Source organism: Mustela erminea, chromosome 8 (genome assembly GCF_009829155.1).
Source record: "Mustela erminea isolate mMusErm1 chromosome 8, mMusErm1.Pri, whole genome shotgun sequence".
NCBI lineage: Eukaryota > Metazoa > Chordata > Mammalia > Carnivora > Mustelidae > Mustela > Mustela erminea.
This window is the reverse complement of record NC_045621.1, coordinates 111,396,131-111,421,987: the sequence shown is the minus strand read 5'-3', so window position 1 is coordinate 111,421,987 and position 25,857 is coordinate 111,396,131. Positions and strand designations below refer to the sequence as shown.

The window sequence follows — 25,857 nt, the reverse complement described above, 5'->3', positions numbered from 1 at the left end:
TATCAGGTGAGCACAAGGAGGTCTATGAAAAGGTTAAAGGGCTTAGGTTAGTTTAGCTGCTCTGAACTCTCAAAATTCACCAGCTAGTAGTACTTGCAAGGATGGGGCCCCACAGTAAGGAGAAACTACTGAGGGTGCAATGAAACTTGGGAGAGCACAGGGATATAGAGACAACTAAAGAGAAAGTCCAATGAAAATACAGGAGGGGAATAAAGGAAATCCCAAAAACCATGCCACCATTTTTTTAAACCACCATACTTCTTTTTTTTTTTTCTTTTAAGGTTTTATTTAGTCATTTAACAGAGAGGGAGAGTACAAGCAGGGAGAGCAGCAGGTAGAGTGGGAGGGAGAAGCAAGCTCTCTACTGAGACAGGAGCCAGATGTGGGACTTGATCCCAGGACCCTGGAATCATGACCTGAGCCAAAAGCAGCCGCTTAACAAACTGAGCTACCCAGGCATCCCCACCATACTTCTTTTTAACACTACCTAAAATCAAAAGAAGAGGGAACCATGCCAACCTTTAAAAGATAAGGAAAACCAATTTCACATCAAAAGGAGCTGAAAAGTCTCAACGTCAAATCCTACACAAAGCTAAGAAAAGAGAAGGGGGTCAGAATAGAATAACATCTTTATTTTTTTTTAAGATTTTTTTTATTTATTTGACAGACAGAGAACACAAGTAGGCAGAGAAGCAGGAAGAGATGGAGGAAGCAGGCTCCCTGCTGAGCAGAGAGCCCGATACGGGGCTCAATCCCAAGACCCTGGGATCATGACCTGAGCCGAAGGCAGAGGCTTTAATCCACTGAGCCACCCAGGCGCCCTAACATTTTTATGGATGAGGGCTGTACAAGAGAAAATTCAGCAACAACGGAAATCTTCTACATCTGCACTGTCCAATGAGGTAGTCACTTATCACCGGTGACCATCAAACACTTGAAATTTGGCTGATGCAAATGAAGAGCTAAATTTTTTACTTCATTTAATCTACCTTATTTAAACTTAAACAGTCACACATGGCTACTGACTACTATATTGGACAGCATAGCTAATAAAGTCGTGTCAGAAAAACACAGCCCCAAAAAAATGGAAATGTGAACTACTATTTCAAACAAGTTAAAATATATTAAGAAAATTATATTAGACATAATGAAGAACATAAGGCAGCATTAGAAAAACTCAGAAGTGAGGTGAAAGACTCAACAGAAAAGAATCTATAAAAGAAAAATCATTGCAAGGAATGCCTGGGTGACTTAGTCATTAAGCGTCTGCCTTCAATTCAGGTTGTGATCCCAGGGTCCTGACCAGGCTCCCTGCTCAGTGGGAAACCTGATTCTCCCTCTCCCACTCCCCCTGCTAGTGTTCCCTCTATCACTGTCTCTCTCTGTGTCAAATAAATAAAATATTTAAAAAAAAAAAAAAAAAGAAGAAAGAAAAATCATTGCAGAAATTGAGACTAAACTAGAAGGGGCACAAAAACAAACATGAGAAGTAATGACTTAAAGAAACAGAAGACAGAAGAAGGAAATATTTAAAAATCAAAAAGAAATAAAGAGAAAGCAATTCAGAGAAAGTGACAAAGAAGCCAGGCAAAGAAAGTTCAACATGCAGGGAGAGATTATATGAATTCCAAAACAAGGGACTAGAAAAAACTTAAGTTTTAAGAAACCATTCTTGAAATAAAAAATGATCTGAAACTCTCTATTAGTAAGTACATATTGGGTATCTGAGAATACTGACCCAGGACAATCACTCTCCAATTTTTTCAACATCATAATTCACTAGAATATAGTGTAAGCCATGTTAAAGAAAAATTAATAATCCTTCAGGGATCTAGACAAAAGGACCAAGAGACTTTAAGAGAAAGAAAACAAGATTATCATCCAACTTTTTCCAAGAAGACTTTATGGTAAAAGAAAAAGAAATATGTTCAAGCATAGGAAAGAAGATATAAAGCAAGGACTTTATATCTAACATATATAAACATGCAAAACTGAGGAAATATTGTTCCCATGAGCCCCTCTTGAGGAATCTACCAGTAAGCAAGAGTCAGAAAAGCCAACTAACTAAAGACATGTGGCAAAAAGACTACTGGTGACACCCCATCGTCTAACAGTAAAATTTACAAGTCTTAGTGACAAAGAGAAAATCCTGAAAGCAGCCAGGGACAACAAGCTACATACAATGGTAAAAATATTAGATTGGCAACAGACTTATCCACAGAGACCTGGCAAGCCAGAAAGAACTGGCATGATATACTCAGAGCACTAAATGCGAAAATCACGCAGCCAAGAATACTATATCCAGCTAGACTATCATTGAAAATAGAAGGAGAGGGGCACCTGGGTGGCTCAGTGGGTTAAGCCGCTGCCGTCGGCTCAGGTCATGATCTCAGGATCATGGGATCAAGTCCCGCATGGGGCTCTCTGCTCAGCAGGGAGCCTGCTTCCCTCTCTCTCTCTCTGCCTGCCTCTCTGCCTACTTGTGATCTCTCTCTGTCAAATAAATAAATAAAATCTTTAAAAAAAAAAAAAAAAGAAAGAAAAAAGAAAATAGAAGAAGAGATAAAAAGCTTCCAAGACAAAAACTAAAAGAATTTGTAAACACCAAACCAGCCCTACAGGAAATACTGAAAGGGGTCCTTTAAGCAAAGAGAGAGCCTAAAAATAGTAGACCAGAAATGAACAGAGACAATATACAGTTAACAGTCACCTTACAGGCAATACAATGGCACTAAATTCATATCTCTCAATAGTTACCCTGAATGTAAACGGGCTAAATGACCCAATCAAAAGACACAGGGTATCAGAATGGATAAAAAAAGAAAAAAAAACATCAATATGCTGCCTACAAGAAACTCATTTTACACCCAAAGACACGTCCAGATTTAAAGTCAGGGGGTGGAAAACAATTTACTACGCTAATGGACAACAAAAGAAAGCTGGGGGGCACCTGGGTGGCTCAGTGGGTTGAAGCCTCTGCCTTCAGCTCAGGTCATGATCCCAGGGTCCTGGGATCGAGCCCCGCATCGGGCTCTCTGCTCAGCAGGGAGCCTGCTTTCCTTCCTCTCTCTCTGCCTGCCTCTCTGCCTACTTGTGACCTCTTATTTAATAAATAAATTTTTAAAAAAAGAAAGCAAGCTGGGGTAGCAATCCTTGTATCAGATAAATAAGATTTTAAGCCAAAAATTATAATAAGCGATGAAGAAGGATACTATATCATACTCAAAGGGTCTGTCCAACAAGAAGATCTAACAATTTTAAATATCTATGCCCCTAACATGGCAGCAGCCAACTATATAAACCAATTAATAACAAAATCAAAGAAACGCATTGACAATAACACAATAATAGTAGGGGACTTTAACACCCCCCTCACTGAAATGGACAGATCATCCAAGCAAATGAACAACAAGGAAATAAAGGCCTTAAATGACACACTGGATCAAATGGACATCACAGATATATTCAGAACATTCCATCCCAAAACAACAGAATACACATTCTTCTCTGTGCACATGGAACATTCTCCAGAACAGATCATATTCTGGGTCACAAATCAGGTCTCAACCAGTACCAAAAGACGAGGATCATTCCCTGCATATTTTCAGACCACAATGCTCTGAAGATAGAACTCAATCACAAGAGGAAAGTTGGAAAGAACTCAAATACATGGAGTCTAAAGAGCATACTACTAAAGAATGAATGGGTCAACCAGGAAATTAAAGAAGAATTGAAAAAATTGATGGAAAAATATGATAATGAAAGCACAACTGTTCAAAATCTGTGGGACACAGCAAAGGAAGTCCTGAGAGGAAAATATATAGCGATACAAGCCTTTCTCAATGAAACAAGAAAGGTCTCAAATACACAACCTAACCCTACACCTAAAGGAGCTGGAGAAAGAACAGCAAAGAAAGCCTAAACCTAGCAAAAGAGAAATCTAAAGGTCAGAGCAGAAATCAATAAAAAAGAAACCAAAAGAGCAGTAGAACAAATCAACGAAACTTGGAGTTGGTTCTTTGAAAGAATCAATAAGATTGATAAACCCCTGGCCAGACTTATCAAAAAGAAAAGAGAAAGGACCCAAATAAATAAAATCATGAATGAAAGAGGAGAAGTCACAACTAACACCAAAGAAATATAAACAATTATAAAAAACATATTATGAGCAACTATACACCAGCAAATTTGACAATCTGGAAGAAATGGACGCATTCTGAGAGACGTATAAACTACCAAAACTGAACCATGAAGAAATAGAAAACCTGAACAGACCCATAACCAGTAAGGATATTGAAGCAGTCATCAAAAATCTCCCAACAAACAAGAGCCCAGAGCCAGATAGCTTCCCAGAGGAATTCTACCAAGTTGTTTGGTTTTTTTTTAAGATTTTATTTATTTATTTGACAGAGAGAGAGAGATCACAAGTAGGCAGAGAGGCAGGCGGGGGGGGGGGGGGAAGCAGGGTCCCCACTGAGCAGAGAGCCCAATGCAGGGCTCGATCCCAGGACCCTGAGATCAAGACCCAAGCCGAAGGCAGAGGCCCCACCCAATGAGCCACCCAGGTGTCCTCTACCAAACTTTTAAAGAATTAATTCCTATTCTCCTGAAATTGTTCCAAAAAATAGAAATGGAAGGAAAACTTCCAAATTCATTTTATGAGACGAGCATTACCTTGATCCCAAAACCAGACAAAGACCCCATCAAAAAAGAGAATTACAGACCAATATCCTTGATGAACACCGATACAAAAATACTCATCAACCTAGCCAACAGGATCCAACAGTATATTAAAAGGAATCATTTACCATGACCAAGCGGGATTTATTCCAGGGCTGCAAGGTTGATTCAACATCCGCAAATCAATCAATGTGATACAAGACATTAATAAAAAGAAAGAACAAGAACCATATGATATTCTCAACAGATGCTGAAAAAGCATTTGACAAAGTATAGCACCCTTTCTTGAGCTCAAAACTCTTCAAAGTGTAGGGATAGAGGGTACATACCTCAATATTACCAAAGCCATCTATGAAAAACCCACAGCGAATATCATTCTCAATGGAGAAAAACTGAGAGCTTTTCCATTAAGGTCAGGAACACAGCAGGGATGTTCATTATCACCACTGCTATTCAAAACAGTCCTAGAAGTCCTAGCCTCAGCAATCAGACAACAAAAAGAAATTAAAGGCATCTGAATGCGAAGAAGTCAAACTCTCACTCTTTGTAGATGATATGATACTTTATGTGGAAAACCCAAAGACTCCACTCCAAATCTGCTAGAACTCATACAAGAATTCAGTAAAGTCTCAAAATATAAAATCAATGCACAGAAATCAGCTGCATTTCTATACACCAACAACAAGACAGAAGAAAGAGAAATTAAGGAGTCCATCCCATTTACAATTGCACCCAAAACCATAAGATACCTAGGAATAAACCTAACCAAAGATGCAAAGAATCTGTACTCAGAAAACTATAAAGTACTCATGAAAGAAATTGAGGAAGACAAAGAATGGAAAAATGTTCCAAGCTCATGGATTGGAAGAACAAATATTGTGAAAATGTCTATGCTACCTAAAGCAATCTATGTTAATGCAAACCCTATCAAAATACCATCCATTTTTTTCAAATAAATGAAACAAATAATCCTAAAATTTATATGGAACCAGTAAAGACCTCGAATAACCAGAGGAATGGTGAAAAAGACAGACAAAGTTGGTGGCATCACAATTCCACACTTCAAGCTCTATTACAAAGCTGTCTTCATCAAGACAGTATGGTACTGGCACAAAAACAGACACATAGATCAATGCAACAGAATAGAAAGCCCAGAAATGGACCCTCAGCTCTATGGTCAACTAATCTTTGGCAAAGCAGGAAAGAATGTCCAATGGAAAAAAGAGTCTCTTCAACAAATGATGTTGGGAAAATTGGACGGCCACATGCAGAAAAATGAAACTGGACCATTTCCTTACACCACACACAAAAACAGGCTCCAAATGGATAAAAGACCTCAATGTGAGAAAGGAACCCATCAAAATCCTTGAGGAAAACACAGGCAACAACCTTTCGACATCAGCCACAGCTAACTTCTGCCTAGAAACATCCCCAAAGACAAGAAAAACAAGGGCAAAAAGGAACTATTGGGACTTCATAAAGATTAAAAGCTTTTGCACAGCAAAGGAAACAGTCAACAAAACCAAAAGACAACTGACAGAATGGGAGAAGATATTTGCAAACGACATATCAGATAAAGGGCAAGTATCCAAAATCTATAAAGAACTTAGCAAACTCAACACCCAAAGAACAAATAATCCAATCAAGAAATGGACAGAGGACATGAACAGACATTTCTGCAAAGAAGATATCCAGATGGCCAACAGACACATGAAAAAGTGCTCCACACCACTCGGCATCAGGGAAATACAAATCAAAACTACAATGAGACACCACCTCACGCCAGTCAGAATGGCTAAAATTAACAAGTCAGGGAATGACAGATGCTGGCGAGGATGTAAAGAAAGGGGAACCCTCCTATACTGTTGGTGGGAATGCAAGCTGGTGCAACCACTCTGGAAAACAGCATGGAGGTTCCTCAAAAAGTTGAAAACGGAGCTACCCCCTATGACCCAGCAATCGCACTACTGGGTATTTACCCTAAAGATACAAATGTAGTGATCCGAAAGGGCATATGCACCCAAATGTTTATAATAGCAAAGTCCACAATAGCCAAACTATGGAAAGAACCTAGATGTCCATCAACAGATGAATGGATAAAGAAGATGTGATATATATATACATACATACACACACACACACACACACACACACATACACACACAAAATGGAATACTATGCAGCCATCAAAAGAAATGAAATCTTGCCATTGCAACGATGTGGATGTAACTAGAGGGTATTATGCTGAGCGAAATAAGTCAATCAGAGAAAGACAGTTATCAAATGATATCCCTGATATGAGGAATTTGAGGGGCAAAGTAGGGGGTTTGGGGGGTACAGAAGGAAAAAATGAAACAAGATGGGATTGGGAGGGAGACAAACCATAAAAGACTCTTAATCTCACAAAACAAACTGAGGGTTGCAGTGGGGAGAGGGGTAGGGAGAAGATGGATGGGTTATGGACACTGGGGTGGTTATGTGCTATGGTAAGTGCTGTGAAGTGTGTAAGCCTGAAGATTCACAGACCTGTACCCTGGGGCTAATAATACATTATATGTTAATTTAAAAAAAAATAAATCATGCAAGTAAAAAAAAAAGGACCGGTGGTTAAGCATTAAAGATATGACTTATAGAACTAAGATGAAATGAGGGTTCAAGGAGAGAGTATGAAACATACTCTCTAATACTTTCATACTCTAATATGAAACATCTATGCTCTAGGTTAGAATATATTCATTTTTAAAAGTGGGGGAAGGGAAAATGGGGATCACTAAGCCAAAAGAAAAATTTTTAATTGTTTATAAAAATGTAATTGTGGAGGCACCTGAGTGGCTCAGTCAGTCAGACTCTTGATCTCAGCTCAGGTCTTGACCTCAATTCAAGCCCCACACTAGGCTCTGCACTAGGCGTGGGGCTTACTTTAAAAAAAGAAGAAAAGAAAAGAAGGAAGAAAAAGAAAGAAAGAAGAAGATGTAATAGTGGAAATGGAAGGACTACTGTTATTAAGGTTACTATGTATGTAACATGGATAAAACAAACAAGTAAACCACAAGATAGTCTAATTCTACCATCCCTTATAACCTTGAGAACCAAAATTCTTCGTGTGGAAGAAAAGACCTATAGCAGTAACAAAGTAGTCCTTAATTTGAATTGGAAATATCAGTATGAACACATGAAGTATTTCATCTTTACATAGCTCTATCTATTTTGCCTTTAGATATACAAGTAGTCTCCTCCTACCTCTACCCATTTAAGAGTCCTAAATACAATGACCAACCCATTGCAGTGCGTATCCCTAGTGCCTAGACTGTGCTCTTAAAATACCATTCCTACCAAAAGAAAACAACAAGCAAACAAAAAATTTTAATGAGCCTCCTACAGAAATAGTGGATCTCAAATCTATGGCCAGAGACATACAAGATAAATCTGAAACTACTTACCATACCCAGAGAGCAAGGAAGCAATCAAAGACTACCAGCATTACATCCAAAGAACTCAGTAGAATACTCACTTTGTTTTCCAAAGTTAGTACAAAGCTCAGTGATCAATACACTATAGTACTTTCACAAATAAAGACTTATCAATCAATGGAATAAAAACCCAGAAGTAAACCCTCATACATACACTCAACTGATTTTCAATAAGGGTGCTAAGACTAATCAATAGAAAAAGGACAGTGCCTCAACAAATGATGCTGGGAAAACTAGATATCTACAGGCAAAAGAATGAAGATAGATTCTTACTCTATAGCATATACAAAAATAAATTCCAAATGGATCAAAGACCTAACTTGAGAGATAATATGTAACCATAGAACTCTTAGAAGAAAACATAGGGGTAAAGTTTCATGGCACTGGATTTGGTTATGACTTCTTGGATACGACACCAAAAGCACAGGCAACAAAAGCAAAAATAAGATAAAATAGCTTCATCAAAATTTAAAAATTTTGTGTATCAATGGACACTACCAACAGTGAAAAGGCAACCCACAGAACATGAGAAAATATTTGACAAGTATATATTTAATAAATGATTAAAAGCCAGAGTATATAAAAAAACTCCTACAACAGGGGCGCCTGGGTGGCTCAGTGGGTTAAAGCCTCTGCCTTCGGCTCAGGTCATGATCTCAGGGTCCTGGGATCGAGCCCCACATCGGGCTCTCTGCTTGGCAGGGAGCCTGCTTCCCCCTCTCTCTGCATGCCTTTCTGCCTGCCTCTCTGCCTACTTGTGATCTCTGTCTGTCGAATGCATAAAATAAAAAATCCTTAAAAAAAAAAATACTCCTACGACAACAACAAAAATCAATCCACCTGAAAAATGGGTAAAAACAAATAAAGGACAAATCTCCAAAGAAGAAACACAGATGGCCAATAAACACATGACAAGATGCTCCACATTGCTGGTCATTAAGGAAATGAAAATCAAAACCACAAGATACCACTTCCCCCCTATGAGGACAGCCAGTATCAAAAACCAGAAAATAACCCGAGTGCTGGGAAGTATGTGGGAAAAGTGAAATCCTGATACATTACTGGTGGGGATGTAAAATGGTGCAGCTGCTATGGAAACAGTTTGGTAATTCCTTAAAATGTTAAGTACAGAATTGTCACATGATCCATGAATTACACTCTTCTGTATACACCCAAAAGAACTGAAAACAGAGACTCAACCAGACAGTCATAAACCAATGTTCCAAGCAGCATTATTCACAATAGCCAAAGGAAGAAACAATCCAAATGCCCAGTAACAGATGAATGGAGAAATCAAATGTGTTATATACATCCAATGTAATAGCATTCAGTTATAAAAAGAAATTAAATTCTGACACATGGTACGACATGGATGAACTTTAAAAACATTATGCTATGAGAAATAAGCCAGACACAAAAGGACAAACATTGTACAATTCCACTTAAATGAGGTATCCAAAATGGGCAAACTCAGAGATGGAAAATAGAATGGTGGTTACCAGCCAAGGGGAAGAGGGTAAGGGGGGATGGAAAGTTATTATTTGAGGAATATAAAGTTTTAGTTTTGCAAGATGAAAGGAGTTCTGAAGATGAATGATGGTGATGTTTGCATAACAATAAGAATGTCGTAAATACCATCATACTGCACACTTAAATTAATGCCCAAGATGATAAATCTTACCTTACCTACATTTTCCCACCAAAAAAAGTTGAAACAAAAAAACTAAATGGTTAAAGTAAAAGGATTCTAGTGAACCAAACTCATTCAAAAACCTGGTAAATGGCAGGAAAGACTCAAGGATGTATTCTGTCTTCCCCACATAAACAGCACCAGGTGACGGTATGTACAACAACAAAAAAAGAATGAGAGTCACCACTTTACATTCCACAAAGAATTAATGGATTAAGCATAGAGCAGGACTGAATGCTAAATCAAAAAGAGAAGAAAGACATTAAGCATCTCCTAATGAAACAGAACACTACCTATGCACTTGCCAAAAGGATGAAACACAATTCTCACTGAGCCTCTAGATCAGCTGCCAACGTTCCAGAAACAGACAGAGAAAAAGTTGAACTGCATCATGAGTACCAACATATGATCAACAAAATACAGACGGCAAAAAAAATTATTCAAAGAAAAGAAAGGAATAGAAGAAGAACCTGTAAATTCAATGCCCCCCGACCAAAAAACAATTATCAAAATTTTTAAAACTTAGCAAGACTAAACTATTGTGTGGAGATGCACTCAGGCAATATAATGATAAAGAAGTGCAGCAAGTCATTTCAAACAGAGGTTGATACCCTCCTGTTGGGAGGGTAAAAGGTAACCGTGATAAGAGCAGAGCACAAGAAGGGCAGGCTGCCAGAGGGCCTGGCTAAGTTTTACTTCTCGACCTGGGGGAAAATTACGAGTACTCACTTCGCAAAAATTCATTATACTACATATTTCTTGTGAGTGGTTTTCTATGCCTCCTTTATTTTATAATAAGACAGTGTTTTTAAAATTAACATTTCTTTTACATCAAATATATGATCGGTGTATGCTCATCTTCGATTCCTTTTTTTTTTTTACAATGGCAGTCTGTTCAACTCAAAATCCAATAAGATCCACACACTGCATTAAGATGACACATATTTTAAGTCTCTCTTGAAGTTCTTCCTTCCCTCCTTTCTTTCCTTATAACATTTGTTGAGAAATCAGATCATTTAACTACAAATTTTCCTACATTCCAGATACTCTTATTACCCCTGTGATATTGCTTTGTATTTCCCATCCCCTGAATTTCCTGAGAACTGCTTTTAGATCTACGGCTGTGATCTGATTCATGGTCAATTGGTTTAATAAGGCTGTATCTCCTATGCTGTGCTATATAAAAAGTCTGGTAGTTTCATTTATGTGTGGATATTCTTTTCTTTTCTTTTTAAAAAAGAAGATAGTGTAAATTATGTTTTTTTACTAAAAAAAAAAAAAAAACCTGTGATCTGAAGATTTAATGCCAGCTTTGTTTTCTATTTATAAACAAATCCTCAGAAATTTCAATCAGAAAAGTTATAGCTCTGTAACACAATGCCAGCACAACCACAATATATCCAATCATCATGTTATACCAGCCATAAAAAATACTCTTATCTCTAAGCACTGAATTTACCTGCTGGAAGGCTTGAATTGTAGCTGAATACGAATGAAGGGACAAGCAAAATTTCAACAAATTCTGCTGTAGAGGTGACAGAAACTGAAATGCAGCTTCTAATATTGTGTGATAATAGGAATAATCAGTACCTGTCAAAGAAGAACATTATCCAAAATAATTACACATGACTAGATATATGCAAATAAGATAGTTCATAAAGTATAAAGCTATGTGTTACAGAGGTATATGGTGGCAAAATGTTACCACTCTCCTATCTGGAACTGTTGTCAAATGCTTAGAATTCCCTAGAATACAGGAAGTAATTGGACTCTTCCTCTCTTCTTCCCTTTGTTCACATTATTCCCTCTACCTGGACTGCATCTATCCCACTTACCTGGATGACTAACTCCTACATACCTCCACAAGAATTCAGCTGTGACATCACCTACTCTGCAAAGTCACTTCCAAGCCCTACCCCATGCCTCACTGGAACAAGTACATCTTTTCTTTGATCCTATACTATTTCTCTGCTTACCTCTTTCAATTACCACATCATTTACAAAATTATTTATTCACTACCTACCTCTCTCCAAATAGTTTTTGAGCCCCTACAGGCAGAAGGTTTATTGTATTTATCTTTGTATCCCCAGTGCCTACCATATGTTTTTCACTCAAATAACCCAACAAAACTGAGCAGTGTGATGAGGAAGTACAGAGTATAAAAGGATATTAACAAAACTGTAGTTTGGGAAGAAGCATTTAAACAATTGGAACAAACTATCTGAGCTGGAAAAAAAAAAATATATATATATACCAGTATGAAAAACTCCCCAGAATATATTGTTAAAACGCAAGGTACAAAGCAATATATAGTTGAACCTTGAACAACACAGGGTTTAGGGGCATCAATTGCCCCATCAGTCAAAAATTCACATATAGGGGTGCCTGGGTGGCTCAGTGGGTTAAGCCTCTGCCTTCGGCTCAGGTCATGATCTCAGGGTCCTGGGATCCAGCCCCACATTAGGCTCTCTGCCTGGCGGGGAGCCTGCTTCCCCCTCTCTCTGCCTGCCTCTCTGCCTACTTGTGATCTCTGTCTGTCAAATAAATTAATAAAATCTTAAAAAAAAAAAAATCCACATATAACTTTGACTCCCCTAAAACTACTAATAGCCTATAGGTGACAGGAAGCTATACTGATAACATAAAAGTAAATTAACACACATCTTGTATGTTATATGCAATTTTATGCATATAATAATAAAGCTAAAGAAAATGTATTAAGAAATCATAAAGAGAGAGTGGGTGCCTGGGTGGCTCAGTCGGTTAAGCGGCTGCCTTCAGCTCAGGTTATGATCCCAGGATCCTGGAATCCAGTCCTGCATCGGGCTCCCGGCTCAGCGGAGAGCCTGCTTCTCCCTCTCCCTCTGCCTGCCGCTCTGCCTACTTGTGCTCTCTCTCTCTCTGTCAAATAAACAAACAAAATCTTAAAAAAAAAAAAAAAATGGAATCATAAAGAGAAAATACATTTAAGTACTACACTGTATTCACAGAAAAAAAAATCTGAGTATAAGTCAACCCATGCAGTTCAAACCCATGTTATTCAAGGGTCAACTGTACATAGTGAGCTATCTTTTTTACTGTTAAGAAAGAATGAGAAATAAGAATACATATGATGTATTTATTTAAAAAAAAAAACACTGAAGGCTAAACAAAATAATTTAAACAGTTATAAAAAGCAAGGGAGAAACAGGAGGGGGACCGGGAAAGAACAAGATTTTTCTTTATAAGCCTTTTAAAAGCTTGACTATTGGGGCGCCTGGGTGGCTCAGCGGGTTAAGCCGCTGCCTTCGGCTCGGGTCATGATCTCAGGGTCCTGGGATCGAGTCCCATATCGGGCTCTCTGCTCGGCGAGGAGCCTGCTTCCCTCTCTCTCTCTCTCTGCCTGCCTCTCTCTCTCTGTCAAATAAATAAATAAAATCTTTAAAAAAAAAAAATAAAAAATAAAAGCTTGACTATTAAATCATATATTATGTATCAAAAAGTATTTTTAAGGAATATAACTAACATTTTAAAAAGTAAAATATAAAAGGTTCTATATGGCATTAGCATCTTCTAAGCAGAAAAAGACACCAAAAAGAAATACTTAAAATGTTGCCAGATTGTTAATGGTCAATACCTTTGGGTGGTGGGACAATGGATAATATTTCAAATAAAATATTTAACACACTTTTATGATCACTTTCAAGAATTCATACTACCCCAACTTTAACCAAGAACACATTATCATTTATATTGAGGAAATTTCATTTTAAACATCAGAGTTCAAATTTCATTATAAAACCCACTTCAATAAATTTGTTTCATGAAACTGTAAACTAAAAGTAAAATGATTTTTTTTGGTAACACAAACAATTCCAGTTGGCTCTAAATTATGTAACTCAAACTACAGATGCTTGCTCAAACTTTTATGTACTAATATCACAAAAAAGAAATTCAGACTTGGCTTTTAAAATTTGTATTATTTTAACTAAAAATCAAAAAGTTAAAATCAATTCAGTTAAATACTAATAGCAATCACTTTGTTTTCACACATTTGCTCTACAACAAGGCCTGTCAACGTAACATTCAAGGTTTTAGCTACCTAAGTTATCTGCATCTTTAACTAGTAATGTTTATACTACAAATATCCATAAAGCTTATATTGAACTAGAAAGTGTGAATGCACATCATAAACTGTAAACAAGTGATACAGTTGACATTGGCATTCATCTGATACCTCAACACTCAAGCTGTGGGGGCTGGCAGGCGTAACAGGAAACATTTTGGATGGCACTAACTTAATGATAACAAACCTAACGAGAATAGATCAGCTGTGCAATTAGTTCATAAGAAAAGAAAAAGGGAATCAAATCAATGGTAATTAAGTTAATACTAAATGATTTTAAATGAATTTGACTTCTATAAAATATTCATATAGCACTTCTAATAAAATAATACAAAAAAACAAAAACAAGCAGGGAGAAAGAAATCAAAGGTAGTACTTATAGACAAAGTGATAAACTGCTTCAAAAGCATTAGTTTGTGTTGGCTCTGCTGACTACCATCACAACTCTAGTCATTAAGATAAAAACATTTTCCTTTAATTACTAAGCCATAAATACTGTGAAAGAGACCATTTTTTCCTAATATTTTCCCAGATACCAAAGTCAAAGAAGCATTTGCTTCAATTTTACCGTGATGATCGGATGATCCAATATTTTGACTGGCTTCTACAAAATTCCAAAATTTCTCTTGACTGTCTTCTGCTAAAAACTCACTGGGAGAAAAGGGGGAAATATCAGATATAAAACAACTTAATAAAATCTTCTAATGTATGCTACATTACTAAAGAAAGTAAAAATAGGTTTTTAAGTTTCCAAATGTCCAGAGTTTGGCTTTTATAATATACATTATACACAAGCATGTATAATATATATTCTAATGATAAGCAAGTCCTATTAGCTTATTGACTATTGATAACTAATTAGCTTAGTAGCTTACTCACTTATTCATATTAATAGCCTAATAGGTATTCCATAAGAAACCTGGAACAACTATGTAACAAGAGGAAAGTTCCAATATAAATAAATCTTATGAAACCCCATTTTGTTGAAAACGCTGTTGGTAATAGCAGAATTACAAACTGACAATTCTGGTACTAGTTCTGTTCATTTATTCTCAGAAAGACCTTACAAATTACAAAAAAAAAAATGTTTTACCTAAGGTTCTCCCAAGGAAAACATGAACCCTAGAGAAATTTCTAGGAGACTAAAGGCAGCATGTTGTAATCTTTTAATATCCATAAATCCAAATTTTCAAGATCACCAAATTTCAGTTTAATAAAATAAGTTCTTAGAACTTAATGCCACCTTAATTTTTTCTTGACTTTACTCTACAGACCTAAATAATGGCCATTCTAAATTTCCCTTCATTCCAGAGCCTAAAATCACTAAAAGAAAATGTGTATACTGATCAAATGATTCATGTAAATTAGTCATCTTCTCCTCTGAGACGGAATACTAACGTAGTGGTGATCTTTCACTGTCTTAAAGCAAACTACAGATCTGGATCTCAGCTTACCTAGCCAAAGGAAGACTTTCCCATTACTTGTCAACACTGGGGTGTACAACTCTCATTCTACTCCACAGCTAGACACAGAAATATGGGAAAAATAAGAAACATTTCCTGGTAACACACAGCCTCTCTAAAAATAGGTTTCTGAAAATACCCATATCATAATTTATTAAATTATTTAGTACCTCCTTGAATGTGGGATTTTTCTAAGCTTTCTAGGCTTATGGTCTAAGAAAACAAGATATTAAGACAAATAGATTATGATATTCAAATAAACACTAAATTCACAAATTAAAGCTGCATTCACAAGATAGGCTTGTGGAAAAGGGGGGAAGGATAATATACTCAAAGGTTATAATGGTGAGAACAAGGATTCACTGAAGCTAAGACCCTCCTGTAAAGGCCAACTGCAAATAAATATATGCTCCTCATATAATTACAGAAAAACTTGAAATATATATTCTCCTTCAACCCACTGCATAAATAAGTCTTATGACACATAAGTTTCAAAGAGCCCTAAGAAAATTAATTACTAGATTCACTGAACTAATCCAAGGAGGGTAAGAACAATACAAGATAATATTAAAAGGAATGCTGCCATTTGTTTACAGTATAATTCAGTTTGTTTGCTTTTCATTTTAAATTGTTGTTTCACTTCTTATTTATTCCACTGAGTAAAACAGCTACAGTTTTTCAGATGAAATTATATGATATCTAGGATTTGTTTTAAAATAGTCCAGGGGGATAAAGGAGGAGGGTAGTGGTAGTTATGGATTAATCCACTTGAGTTGATAAGAGCTAAAACTGGGTGACAGGTAGAGGGAGAGCACATTATATGTACCATTCCACTTACAAATGTTTTGAAAGATCACAATAAAAAGTTTTTAATCAATGACAAAAGAAAGAAAAAAAAACATAAACAACCTGAATGTCCACCAGATAGCAAAAATCTGGTAACTTGTTTTCTAGATTTCCAGAGTTATTGTTGGAGATCAGAAATGGTCTTTCTTCCATAAAGAAGTAGAAAGGGAAGGGAAATGAATATTTAAGGAGGGCTTACTATGTGACAGGCACTATGCTTGGCATATTCACTCATGTCCTTAAATCCTCATAGCCACCCTGATTTAGAATCATTTTTAGAATAAAGAAACTGTAACTCAAGAGAGGTTATTGATTTGCTTAAGGGCATAGAATTAGCAAATCAAAAATCTGGAATGCAAACTCAAATCTATTTGATCTCTATCATGCTGAATTCTTGGGCCATTACAGTATCGAGTACTCAACAAATGATTATTGGTTTCTATTTTAATAATAGTACTTTACTTATACAATATTTCTGTTAGTAATTATGGCTGTTCTACTTCAATTAAATATATATCACTTCATGAACAACTAGAAAGCTACAACTGCTTCATTAGGATCAGGCTTAACCTAAAAATAACATGGGAATATTTTTAGTCCCTAAGGACTAGATGCAGGGAAGGCAAAGTATCTGTGGTAGTTGCATGTCTCAATGTGTAGAGATACATTCTGTCCCCTCTCCCTCCTTCAGATGGACAATGCTATGATCTGCCATCAATGTCCTCCATGGACCTGGGAGGGAAGAATGGTGGCTTCAGCTACTTCTGGAGGCAAATATCGAGGATTTCTAATAATGCTCAACTTATTTCTGAGTTGCCTAGATGTCCCATTACCTTGCCAAAATGTCTGCAAACAGCCAAAGAAGAGGACTAAAAATAATCAACCAAAATGGCAAATGGTCAGAAAATCATGAAAAGGGGCGATATTTGTAAAATGCAAAGTTGGTGGAGGAAGTGATATACATTATTCACTTCACAGAGATCAACGAAACTGAAAAAAATGAGTTAATTAAGACTGACAGTTTTAACATACTTTCTCAAAAATCCCATAAGTATATGCCATAAAAATCTTCTGAAACAATGTACAAAACCAAAAAAAATTATTCTAAGTGAGAGTAACTGAGTGGCACTCAATAAAGAATGCCAAGCAAAGTACTATAAAACATGTTACAGTTAATTGCACAAAATTATTTAGAAAGTGATAGTATATCCTAAACACTTAGATTTACACCAGACAAATCATCCAAAATAAGAATGGAGGGCAAAAAAGGTCAACTATTAGAGTCCGCTCAGGCAGTCAGATCTCAACCAACCTTCGGTCACTTTACTTAGAAGTGCCTCTACATCTAATAAAGTTCTGACACTGGAAGAGTTCAATCCATTTATCAACTCGTAACACTGCTGTGAAATAAATGCAGTAGTAATTTTTTCTTTTGGCCATTTTATTGTTGAGAGAAGGGAGGCACAGAGGAGTGATACAAGCTTAAGTCTGATCAGCAGAAAATCCATGAGGCTCCTCAGCAAGCCAAAATCAGATCCTAAAAGTCCCACTTTCCCACTGGTCCTCTTTTATCAATTCCAAATGAAGCTGTTTCCTTAGAAGATGCCACTATTCATAAACACAATCAACACAACAAAAACTCTTCATTCACATTTTTCTAGGAATGAAGGAGGAAATGTTAGAAGATGAAATTCTAAAGTTGAAGAATACAAAGATAGACCAAATTTAACTGAAGTAATGCAACAGTTCAAATTTCTAGCACTATCAAATTCTGAGATTTACCAACTGCTTACCATTCAATCTACTGAAATTTATGCTTTAGAATGATTCCCTGTAAGTCCTAGATATATATTATTTCAGATACAATAAAAATAAGTTTCCCTCTATAAGCAAAACACTGACTTTTTAAAAGAGAGGTAATTAGTTATTTATTTTATAAACACTAACTAAAAAATACACTTGGAATACAAAATCTCCCAAGAAATCATTGACTACTGTATTTTATTTGATTTTGTATTTTATTGTATTGTATTTCTTTATTGTATTGTATTGATTTTAAGACACTGTCAGTTTTAAGACATACCGCTTTTATGAAACACTAAAAAGGAAAATGTTACCAATTTTAATTGTAAGATAACATCTTGATTTCATTAAAATGCACCTTAATTTTGGAGATGTTAAAATGTGGAACAAGTAAAATCTTGGATAAAATCTAGCCTTGTCCTCAGCCTCCCTTCTGTGCTCTCATATCTCAAGGTTTTCTACCAACTTCTTAGAAGGAGCAGGCCCTCTCTCCCCCAATCTTGACAAACTCTCTTCTTTCTCTTTTATTAAACACCTCTTAAAACCTTTATCAAATAAATAGAAAAATTCCTTTAAGTACAACTCTCTCTTCCTTTATTACCACATGTACACCTTTCTTGGAAGATGATTTAACCAATTCAATAAATTTGTCCAAAGAAGTCCCTAAGTATCTCTATGAATCAATATTACCATATCCTACTGACAGATTCTGTGTTCTAACAGCCTCTGACTAGCACACAGCACAATGCACACTGCAAGAGGCACTGACTAAATGCATGTGATGATAATCTCACTTCCTAAAAAAGCTCCTGAATACTCACTAGCAGATCCTACATTTTTACTCAAACACATGAAAGAAAAAAAAGATGTCTTCTTACCTGACTTCTAACAACAATGGAGTGGAAAACCATTTTGTCGTAAGAGAGGTTGTAATGGCTTTTGAATCTGCCTTTACTGAGGAAAACAGCCATAGTCCAGTGAATATAGTCATAAGTCCCATTTTATAGCAAACCCCTAAAAAGAAAAAAAAAAAAAGGTTTTGCCACAAAGAAATGTTTAAACCTGAATCTTAATACTTAGAGACACAAAGTAACATGAAAATTACAGAAATGGAAATGCTTCTGAAATTTAACAGCACCTAATATCTCCATGGTTTCAACTTGCTGAGTGACTGATATATAACTAAAGGTGTCGATCATATACTCTTTCCTATAAAGACTCCATCCCATCGTGGGGTGCCTAAACTATACACAGGTCTAAATCAGTTGGTAGCACAGCAGGGAGCACACAATCATACTTTATGAACCATAAGAGTAAACAAAGCTGAGGCAGATGAAAATGTAAATGATGGGTATTAATAGTGTCCTCCCAAAAGTCCTAACCCAGCACCTCAAAATACAAACTTATTTGGAAATGGTCTTAACAGAGGAAATCCAGTTAAAATGAGGTCATTAGGGTGGGCCCAAATCCAATAAGACTGGTGTTATAAAAAAATGGAAAATGTGGACAGAGAGACAGGCATGCAGTGGGAACACCATGTGAACAGACACAGGGAGAATGCCAGAGAAGACAGGCAAACACTGGAACTATACTGCAAACCACAGAACAGAACACCTAGGGCTAGCAAATGCTGGAAGAGGCAAAGAAAGACCCTCCCCTACAGATTTCAGAGGGAATATGGTCCTGTGACACCTTGATTTAGAATCTCTGGCCTCCAAAACTGAAGACAAGGAACTGTCATTGCTCTTAGCCACACAGTTTGGTACTTTGTCACAGCAGCCCCAGAGGGCTAACAGATGGGTCTTGAGTGTAAATGCAAATCCCATTCTGAATGAAGAATGTTAGAACTCAATCATGGGTCCCTATCTACAAAATAAGGAAGATGGAATCACTGGTAAATTGGCACAGCCATCGAATGCAGGCCTCCTAACTCCCAGCAGCAACCTCCTCAAGCACACTGAGGTGTCAACATTATTTCAGAAAAAGACTCCAGCTCTAGGCATCTTTGGCCTGATTTTTCATCTCAGAGGTCAGCCTCACTGAACCCTAATCAGACTTCCCCCCAAGCCGTATAAGTCAGCATCTAAGTTCCACCCATTTGAATGGGAATCCAAAGAAGACATGAATATGTGAGAAACACCAAACCAAAGTTGTGCTTCTGCATGCTAGTGTTCGGTCGGAGAGGCTCACACCAGACTCACCCCAATTCCTTGAGATACTGATTAGAAAAGCTACTGCTTGGAGGATCAGTCAGTACCCTATTTTTACAAAAAGCATTAATAGTTGTGCCAACAGCCTGCTTCACATAACACACAGTATCTCTAAAGAACAAATGGTCAAAATCAAACTAAACCAAATAAAAAAGTTACTTTTAAGAGTTTTTAGTTCAGACACTGTCAGCTTAATTGATTTAATTGACTAATTAATATCCCATTTATAAATAAGCACCAATAAATAAATAAATAAATAGCCAACATTTATAAAGACTAGGGCTAGCCACCTAGACCCTGACACTGAAACTTGTTAGCAGATTTCTGGATGGGGTGAGGGTTGGGGGTGCGGAGGTAGCCCTTTCAGAGTGCAACAAAAGTTACTGACATTTCCTACAGAGGGGCAAGCAAGAACCAAAAATTTTACATACAACTTCAGACTACTCAAGAACTCTTAGTTCTTCCCTCCTTAGTTCCTCCCCTACAGGTCCCAGAACTACAGCCTCAGAAACCTGCTCTGCATGACAGAAAAACTTGGCTAGTGAAAAGAAAGAACCTTTCAGAGTCAGGGACTTCTGACAAATTACTGAGTTTGCTACTTACTAGCAGTTTAACCACAAGGAAGTTCCCTAGTAACTTCTCTGGCCCTTGGTCTCCCAGACTCTGAAATAGGAATATCAGTATCTGCCACACCAGGACATTCTGAGAATGAAAAAGCAACATGAAAATCACTCTCTCAAGTGCCAAGTACTATACCAGAATTAACTGTTCTAATAAAAGACGTTCTTGTAAGAAACCACTTTCTAAATTACAGAATAATAAATCGTTATTACATGGGCTTAAAAAAAATGTCTTGGAAATACATTTTCTGTGGTTAGGGGAAAAAATCCCCCTACCCCCGGCAAAGTCACAAAACTTTTAAACTGGAGACAGAATATATGAACTATGTTAGCATTACTATACTATAGTTCTGTTTACAATTTGCCCCCAAGGGGCCTAGATGTGTAGTCCCAAAAGTAGTAATTCTGGACTAGAAACTGGACACCACTGCCAATAATCCCAGGCAGGCTGCATGCATAGAGTGATGAGGGAAGAGGGAGTGACAAAAGGTCCCCCAGGAAGCATTAAGATTATTGAGCCATTGCTCTGGGCCCAGCACAGTGTCAGGTGCTTTGCATATACCATGATATCTAGTCCCTCCACACAACTACCCAGGAGACTGTAGTTTCTAAAGGGTGGCAGCCATGACTACTTTGTTCACCAAAGCAAATAGCACAGTGCCTGGAAAACAGGAGATACCTATAGACTTGCTGCATAATGGATGAAACATTATCATTCCCAGCCTCAGTGAAGCTGAGGAACTTGACTAATATTAATAAACAACAATGCTTGGAACCCACGTCTGCCTGTTTTTAAGTTCTACAATACCATGCTATCTCTGGTTTTGGAAGGTAAGAATTCATACTGTGCAGACCCTGACTGAGCAAAGAGCTTTCTTGTGAGAATCAACACAAGTCCAGGGCTTTCTAGGGACAGAGTCCTTGGGATATAGGTGGCTGAGAAGACACAGTTTCAACCTGAAACCAAGCATGCCAGCCTGAAGTTGGGACCAAAGCAAACTGACCAACTAGCCTGACGGGCTTGCCTCAGGGACAGAATGTGAGCTCCGCAAGAGCAGGGAGCTTCGTCTATAAGGGCCACATGCTTAGCATAATGCCGGGTACACAAGAGGTGCTCAAAATGAAATAAACACAGGCCATCATTCATTAAAGAAAGAATGAAAGCAAATAGAAAGGAGTGTGACAAGAGGAAAGATGCTACAAAAAGCTTAAGACTTAAGAAGGGTTAAAATGAAAAGTCTAGGCACCAAGACTCACCCAGAGATTCCCTTAAACTATTTTTTTTAAAGATTTATTTATTTATTTATTTGACAGACAGAGATCACAAGCAGGCAGAGAGGCAGGCAGAGAGAGAGAGAGAGGAGGAAGCAGGCTCCCCGCTGAGCAGAGAGCCCAATGTGGGGGTCAATCCCAGGACCCTGGGATCATGACCTGCACTGAAGGCAGAGGTTTTAACCCACTGAGCCTCCCAAGCGCACCCCCTTAAACTATTTTTAAAAGAGACAGAGTTCTTGGGGCAAGGTATAGCACCATTAAGATGACAGAGAAAAGTGGACCTTAAAGAAAAGCTCTCCCACCCAGACCCCACATCCTTGATGCCACAGGTAAAACTACAGGAAAAAACTGTTTCAGAGAAGCAGAAGTAAGAACTTCACTGAAGTGCCTTTTGTTTGAGGATGCCTTCATTGTATGAGACTCTTATCACTCTTGATCCTAGTGGTCCTTAAATGTTGCTAGTAAATATGAATAATGTGAGAAATAATAGCTGTCAGAATCTACGATGTGGCATTTCATGATCATAGGCATAGTGCTTGTGGCACGGTGGGCAAATTAAAAACATTCTTTAATAAGTCCTAGGCCCAGGGCACCTGGGTGGCTCATGTAAGTTAAGCTTCTGCCTTCAGCTCAGGTCAGTATCCCAGGGTCTCAGAATCGAGTCCCAAATCGGGCTCCCTGCTCAGCAGGGAGCCTGTTCCTCCCTCTCCCTCTGCCTGCTGCTCCCCCTGCTTGTGCTCCCTGATAAATAAATAAATAAAATCTTTAAAAAAATAAAAATAAATAAGTCCTCGGTCCAAATGTACTATCTTTAAGATCCAGTCTGGCCCATTCTCCTTAGTTTAAATTAATGACTATCTCTTACTCATTGATCTACAGTAGGATATTGGAAATATTAATAAAAACTGTATTATGGCAAACACTTTTCACTTTCTGGAAAACAGAGGAGGCATAAAATTCTAAATCACCAACTTCTTCCATTTCTAAACTGAAGATAATAGCTGGCAAACTTAAAAAAACAACGTGCACGATGCAAGCTTACAGACAGCCACCTGAGCTTCAACATACATGATTAACAGTGAGGAAAAATATTAGGAAGGACTCTTCTAGAGAAATAAATTTACTTTCCAAATAATTAAACTTAATATGCATTTATACCTATTAGCAAGACCGTTTGCTGTGAACCCCATAAATCCAATTTTTTTAAGTAGTTACTATTCATCTGGTATGAAAATGATCACTGGTAACTGCAGAGAAGATCTAACAGAATTTTCTGCGTAGTTTAATTTCTTCCTTTTAAGCTAAACATGCACTATAAAGCTGCCATCCTAAAAAAAAAAAAAAGCTGCCATCCTACTGTAGGAAGCAATGTTTATTTCCTTTAATAAAAATGAGTGTTGGGGCACCTAGGTGCTTCAATTCAGTCTGTTAGGCTCAGACTCTTGATTTCCCCTCAGGTCATGAGTTCAGCGTCCAGAGATCAAGGCTTCCCCTTCAGGCTCAGCACAGAGCCTGCTTGAGATTCTCTTTCCCTCTCCCTCCACCCCTCCCCCTACTCACGCTCGCTCGCGCGCGCGCGCTCTCTCTCTCTCTCTCTCTGTAAAAATCAATAAAATCTTTAAAAAAAAAAAAAAGTGTCAAGTTTGTCAAAAGCAAGCCAAGTGGAAAGGCTACAATCATCCCAAATTTTGTGTCTTAAGTAACTATTTTAAGTGTTTCAGACATCACATAGTACTGGCCAGCAAGTGCACGATGAATGTTTCTAAGATAGTGTAGCACAGTAAGGTATAAGACCTCCGGACTTCAAATTAACAAAATATGCTAGTTCTCAAATCTGGCAAGAAATGCAAAACAATCCGGAGATTGGCCAACGAAGAACTGTTGACATCCATAACTTATTGGCGATGTATGCGGATCTTATTCTTCTGACAGGTCCCACAAAAAGTGAAACCGGATTATCCAATCTCCAGCCAACAGATCCTCGTATTTAAATGAAAACGGCAACCAATATGCATCACTTTAATTCATTTTAGGGAAAACAGAAATCTATTAAAAAAAAAAAATGAAGTCGTTCCCCAATCAGAGTCCTGCAAACTGCTGGTTCTCAACCTACTTGGGGTCAGGGTTGATCTAAATTCAGGTTAGGGCACTTCCCCCACCTCCTTCTGCACTTGGGCACACTGGGCTTAAAGCTCTTCACTGAAGACTCAAAACCGCTTAAGAGAGTCCGTGGTCACTCCCGCAGAATTGATGCCTTGTCCAGAGACCACTGGGGGGACGCGCAAATAAGGACAGGACTGGGGCACGGAAAGAGAAACTGAGTCAGGAAAGAAGCGGAAGCTCAAGGTGACCGGGGCACGGGGTCGCCTCGCGTCCCAGACCCTCTCCCCGTCCACGAGACCTCCCCACGCCAAGCCAGGCGTACCTGTCACCGGCCGCGCAGCCGCGGCACACGCGCCGCTCGCGTCCCCCTTCCTGCCCATGCTGGGCCCGCGCTTCGTCCGCGACGATGCCAGCGACAACGCCGGGGCGGGGCGGTGACGGCGGCGGCAGCGGCTGCGCCAGTGAGCAGCCGACACGCGCCTTTCCCGCGGCTCCCCTCAAGCCGGTCTCGCAGAGCAATAGCCCAGCCGCAGGCCACTTCTTACTTCCGCTTCCTAATGGCGAGAGCCGGAGGACTTCCGGCTACCGAGCCCCGGCTGAGGCAGCCTAGATCGTCGCTTGGTCACCATCTTGTATCCGAGGAAGCACCACCTCCCTCTTTGCTCGCCTTTGTGTAACGCCGTTGGGAAGGACAGCACGTTGAAGATCTCGGGAATGGGACTAGAAGTGATCGCTGCGACCCAAAAACCGTATCAGGTGATGAAGCCGGATACCAGTTTAAGCCACTTTTCCGAGTTGAACTGTAGGACGCTTCAGAGTCTACTGCCTTAAACCCTTATATTAAAAGAATTGCTGCACAATAAGGGAACAAAATTGCTTAATGTTTCTGAGCAACTTGGACTTTATCTTAACCTCTAAATCTTGGTAACTACCGTTCCTGGGGGCGTGGGGAAAGGAAGACTTTTTTCAATTTTGTGAGACGATTTAGCTTATACCGGCAGCGACAACTTCTGTGCAAGGACTATTTTGTCCTTTGAGCGGGGGCGCGGAGCGCAGATGAATCACTGCAGAATTGTTTTAGAATATGTGACATAGGGCAAATCAATTTACCCACCCACAAATGAATACCTCTTTGGAGTATATAGTTTTAACTAAGTCAAAGTGGGTTAAGCCTCTGCTTTCGGCTCAGGTCATGATCCCGGGGTTCTGGAATCAAGCCGGGCTTTCTGCTGGTCAGGGATCCTGCTTCCTCCTCTCTCTCTGCCTGCCTCTCTGCCTACTTGTGATCTCTATCTGTCAAATAAATAAATAAAATCCTAAAAAAAAAAAAAATACATTTAAAGTACATGAAAAGTGTAAAAGTTTGACTGACTCTTGATTTTATGACAAACACAGTCCTTCCTCAGAGAATGCCAGAACAAGAACTAAAAACACTTCTAAACCTAATAGCTGTATGTCTGTATTGTGCTGGAGATTCCTAGCTTTTAGGTTTTCTGTTCTTCACTGGAACATAAGGAGTTAAAATAATTTTATGGAATGAAAACGAGCGTTTTAAAATGCATTTCTTGAGGGAGCTTTTGTGTTACTTGCG

General features: G+C 38.2%; 1 protein-coding gene across 2 annotated transcripts in view; it reads right to left on the bottom strand.

The window, feature by feature from the left end:
- Nucleotides 1-24,803, bottom strand: part of UGGT1 (UDP-glucose glycoprotein glucosyltransferase 1) — a 130,519-nt gene extending 105,716 nt beyond the window's left edge. For both annotated transcript variants that reach the window (XM_032354022.1, XM_032354023.1), the window contains exons 1-4: nucleotides 24,589-24,803; nucleotides 18,937-19,072; nucleotides 14,515-14,597; nucleotides 11,300-11,430 (exon numbers count right to left, since the gene is read on the bottom strand). In XM_032354022.1, the coding sequence (XP_032209913.1) occupies nucleotides 11,300-11,430; nucleotides 14,515-14,597; nucleotides 18,937-19,072; nucleotides 24,589-24,646 (408 nt within the window). In that variant the 5' untranslated portion in view covers nucleotides 24,647-24,803. The remainder of the gene's footprint in view (nucleotides 1-11,299; nucleotides 11,431-14,514; nucleotides 14,598-18,936; nucleotides 19,073-24,588) is intronic.
- Between the last annotated feature and the right edge of the window lie 1,054 nt (nucleotides 24,804-25,857).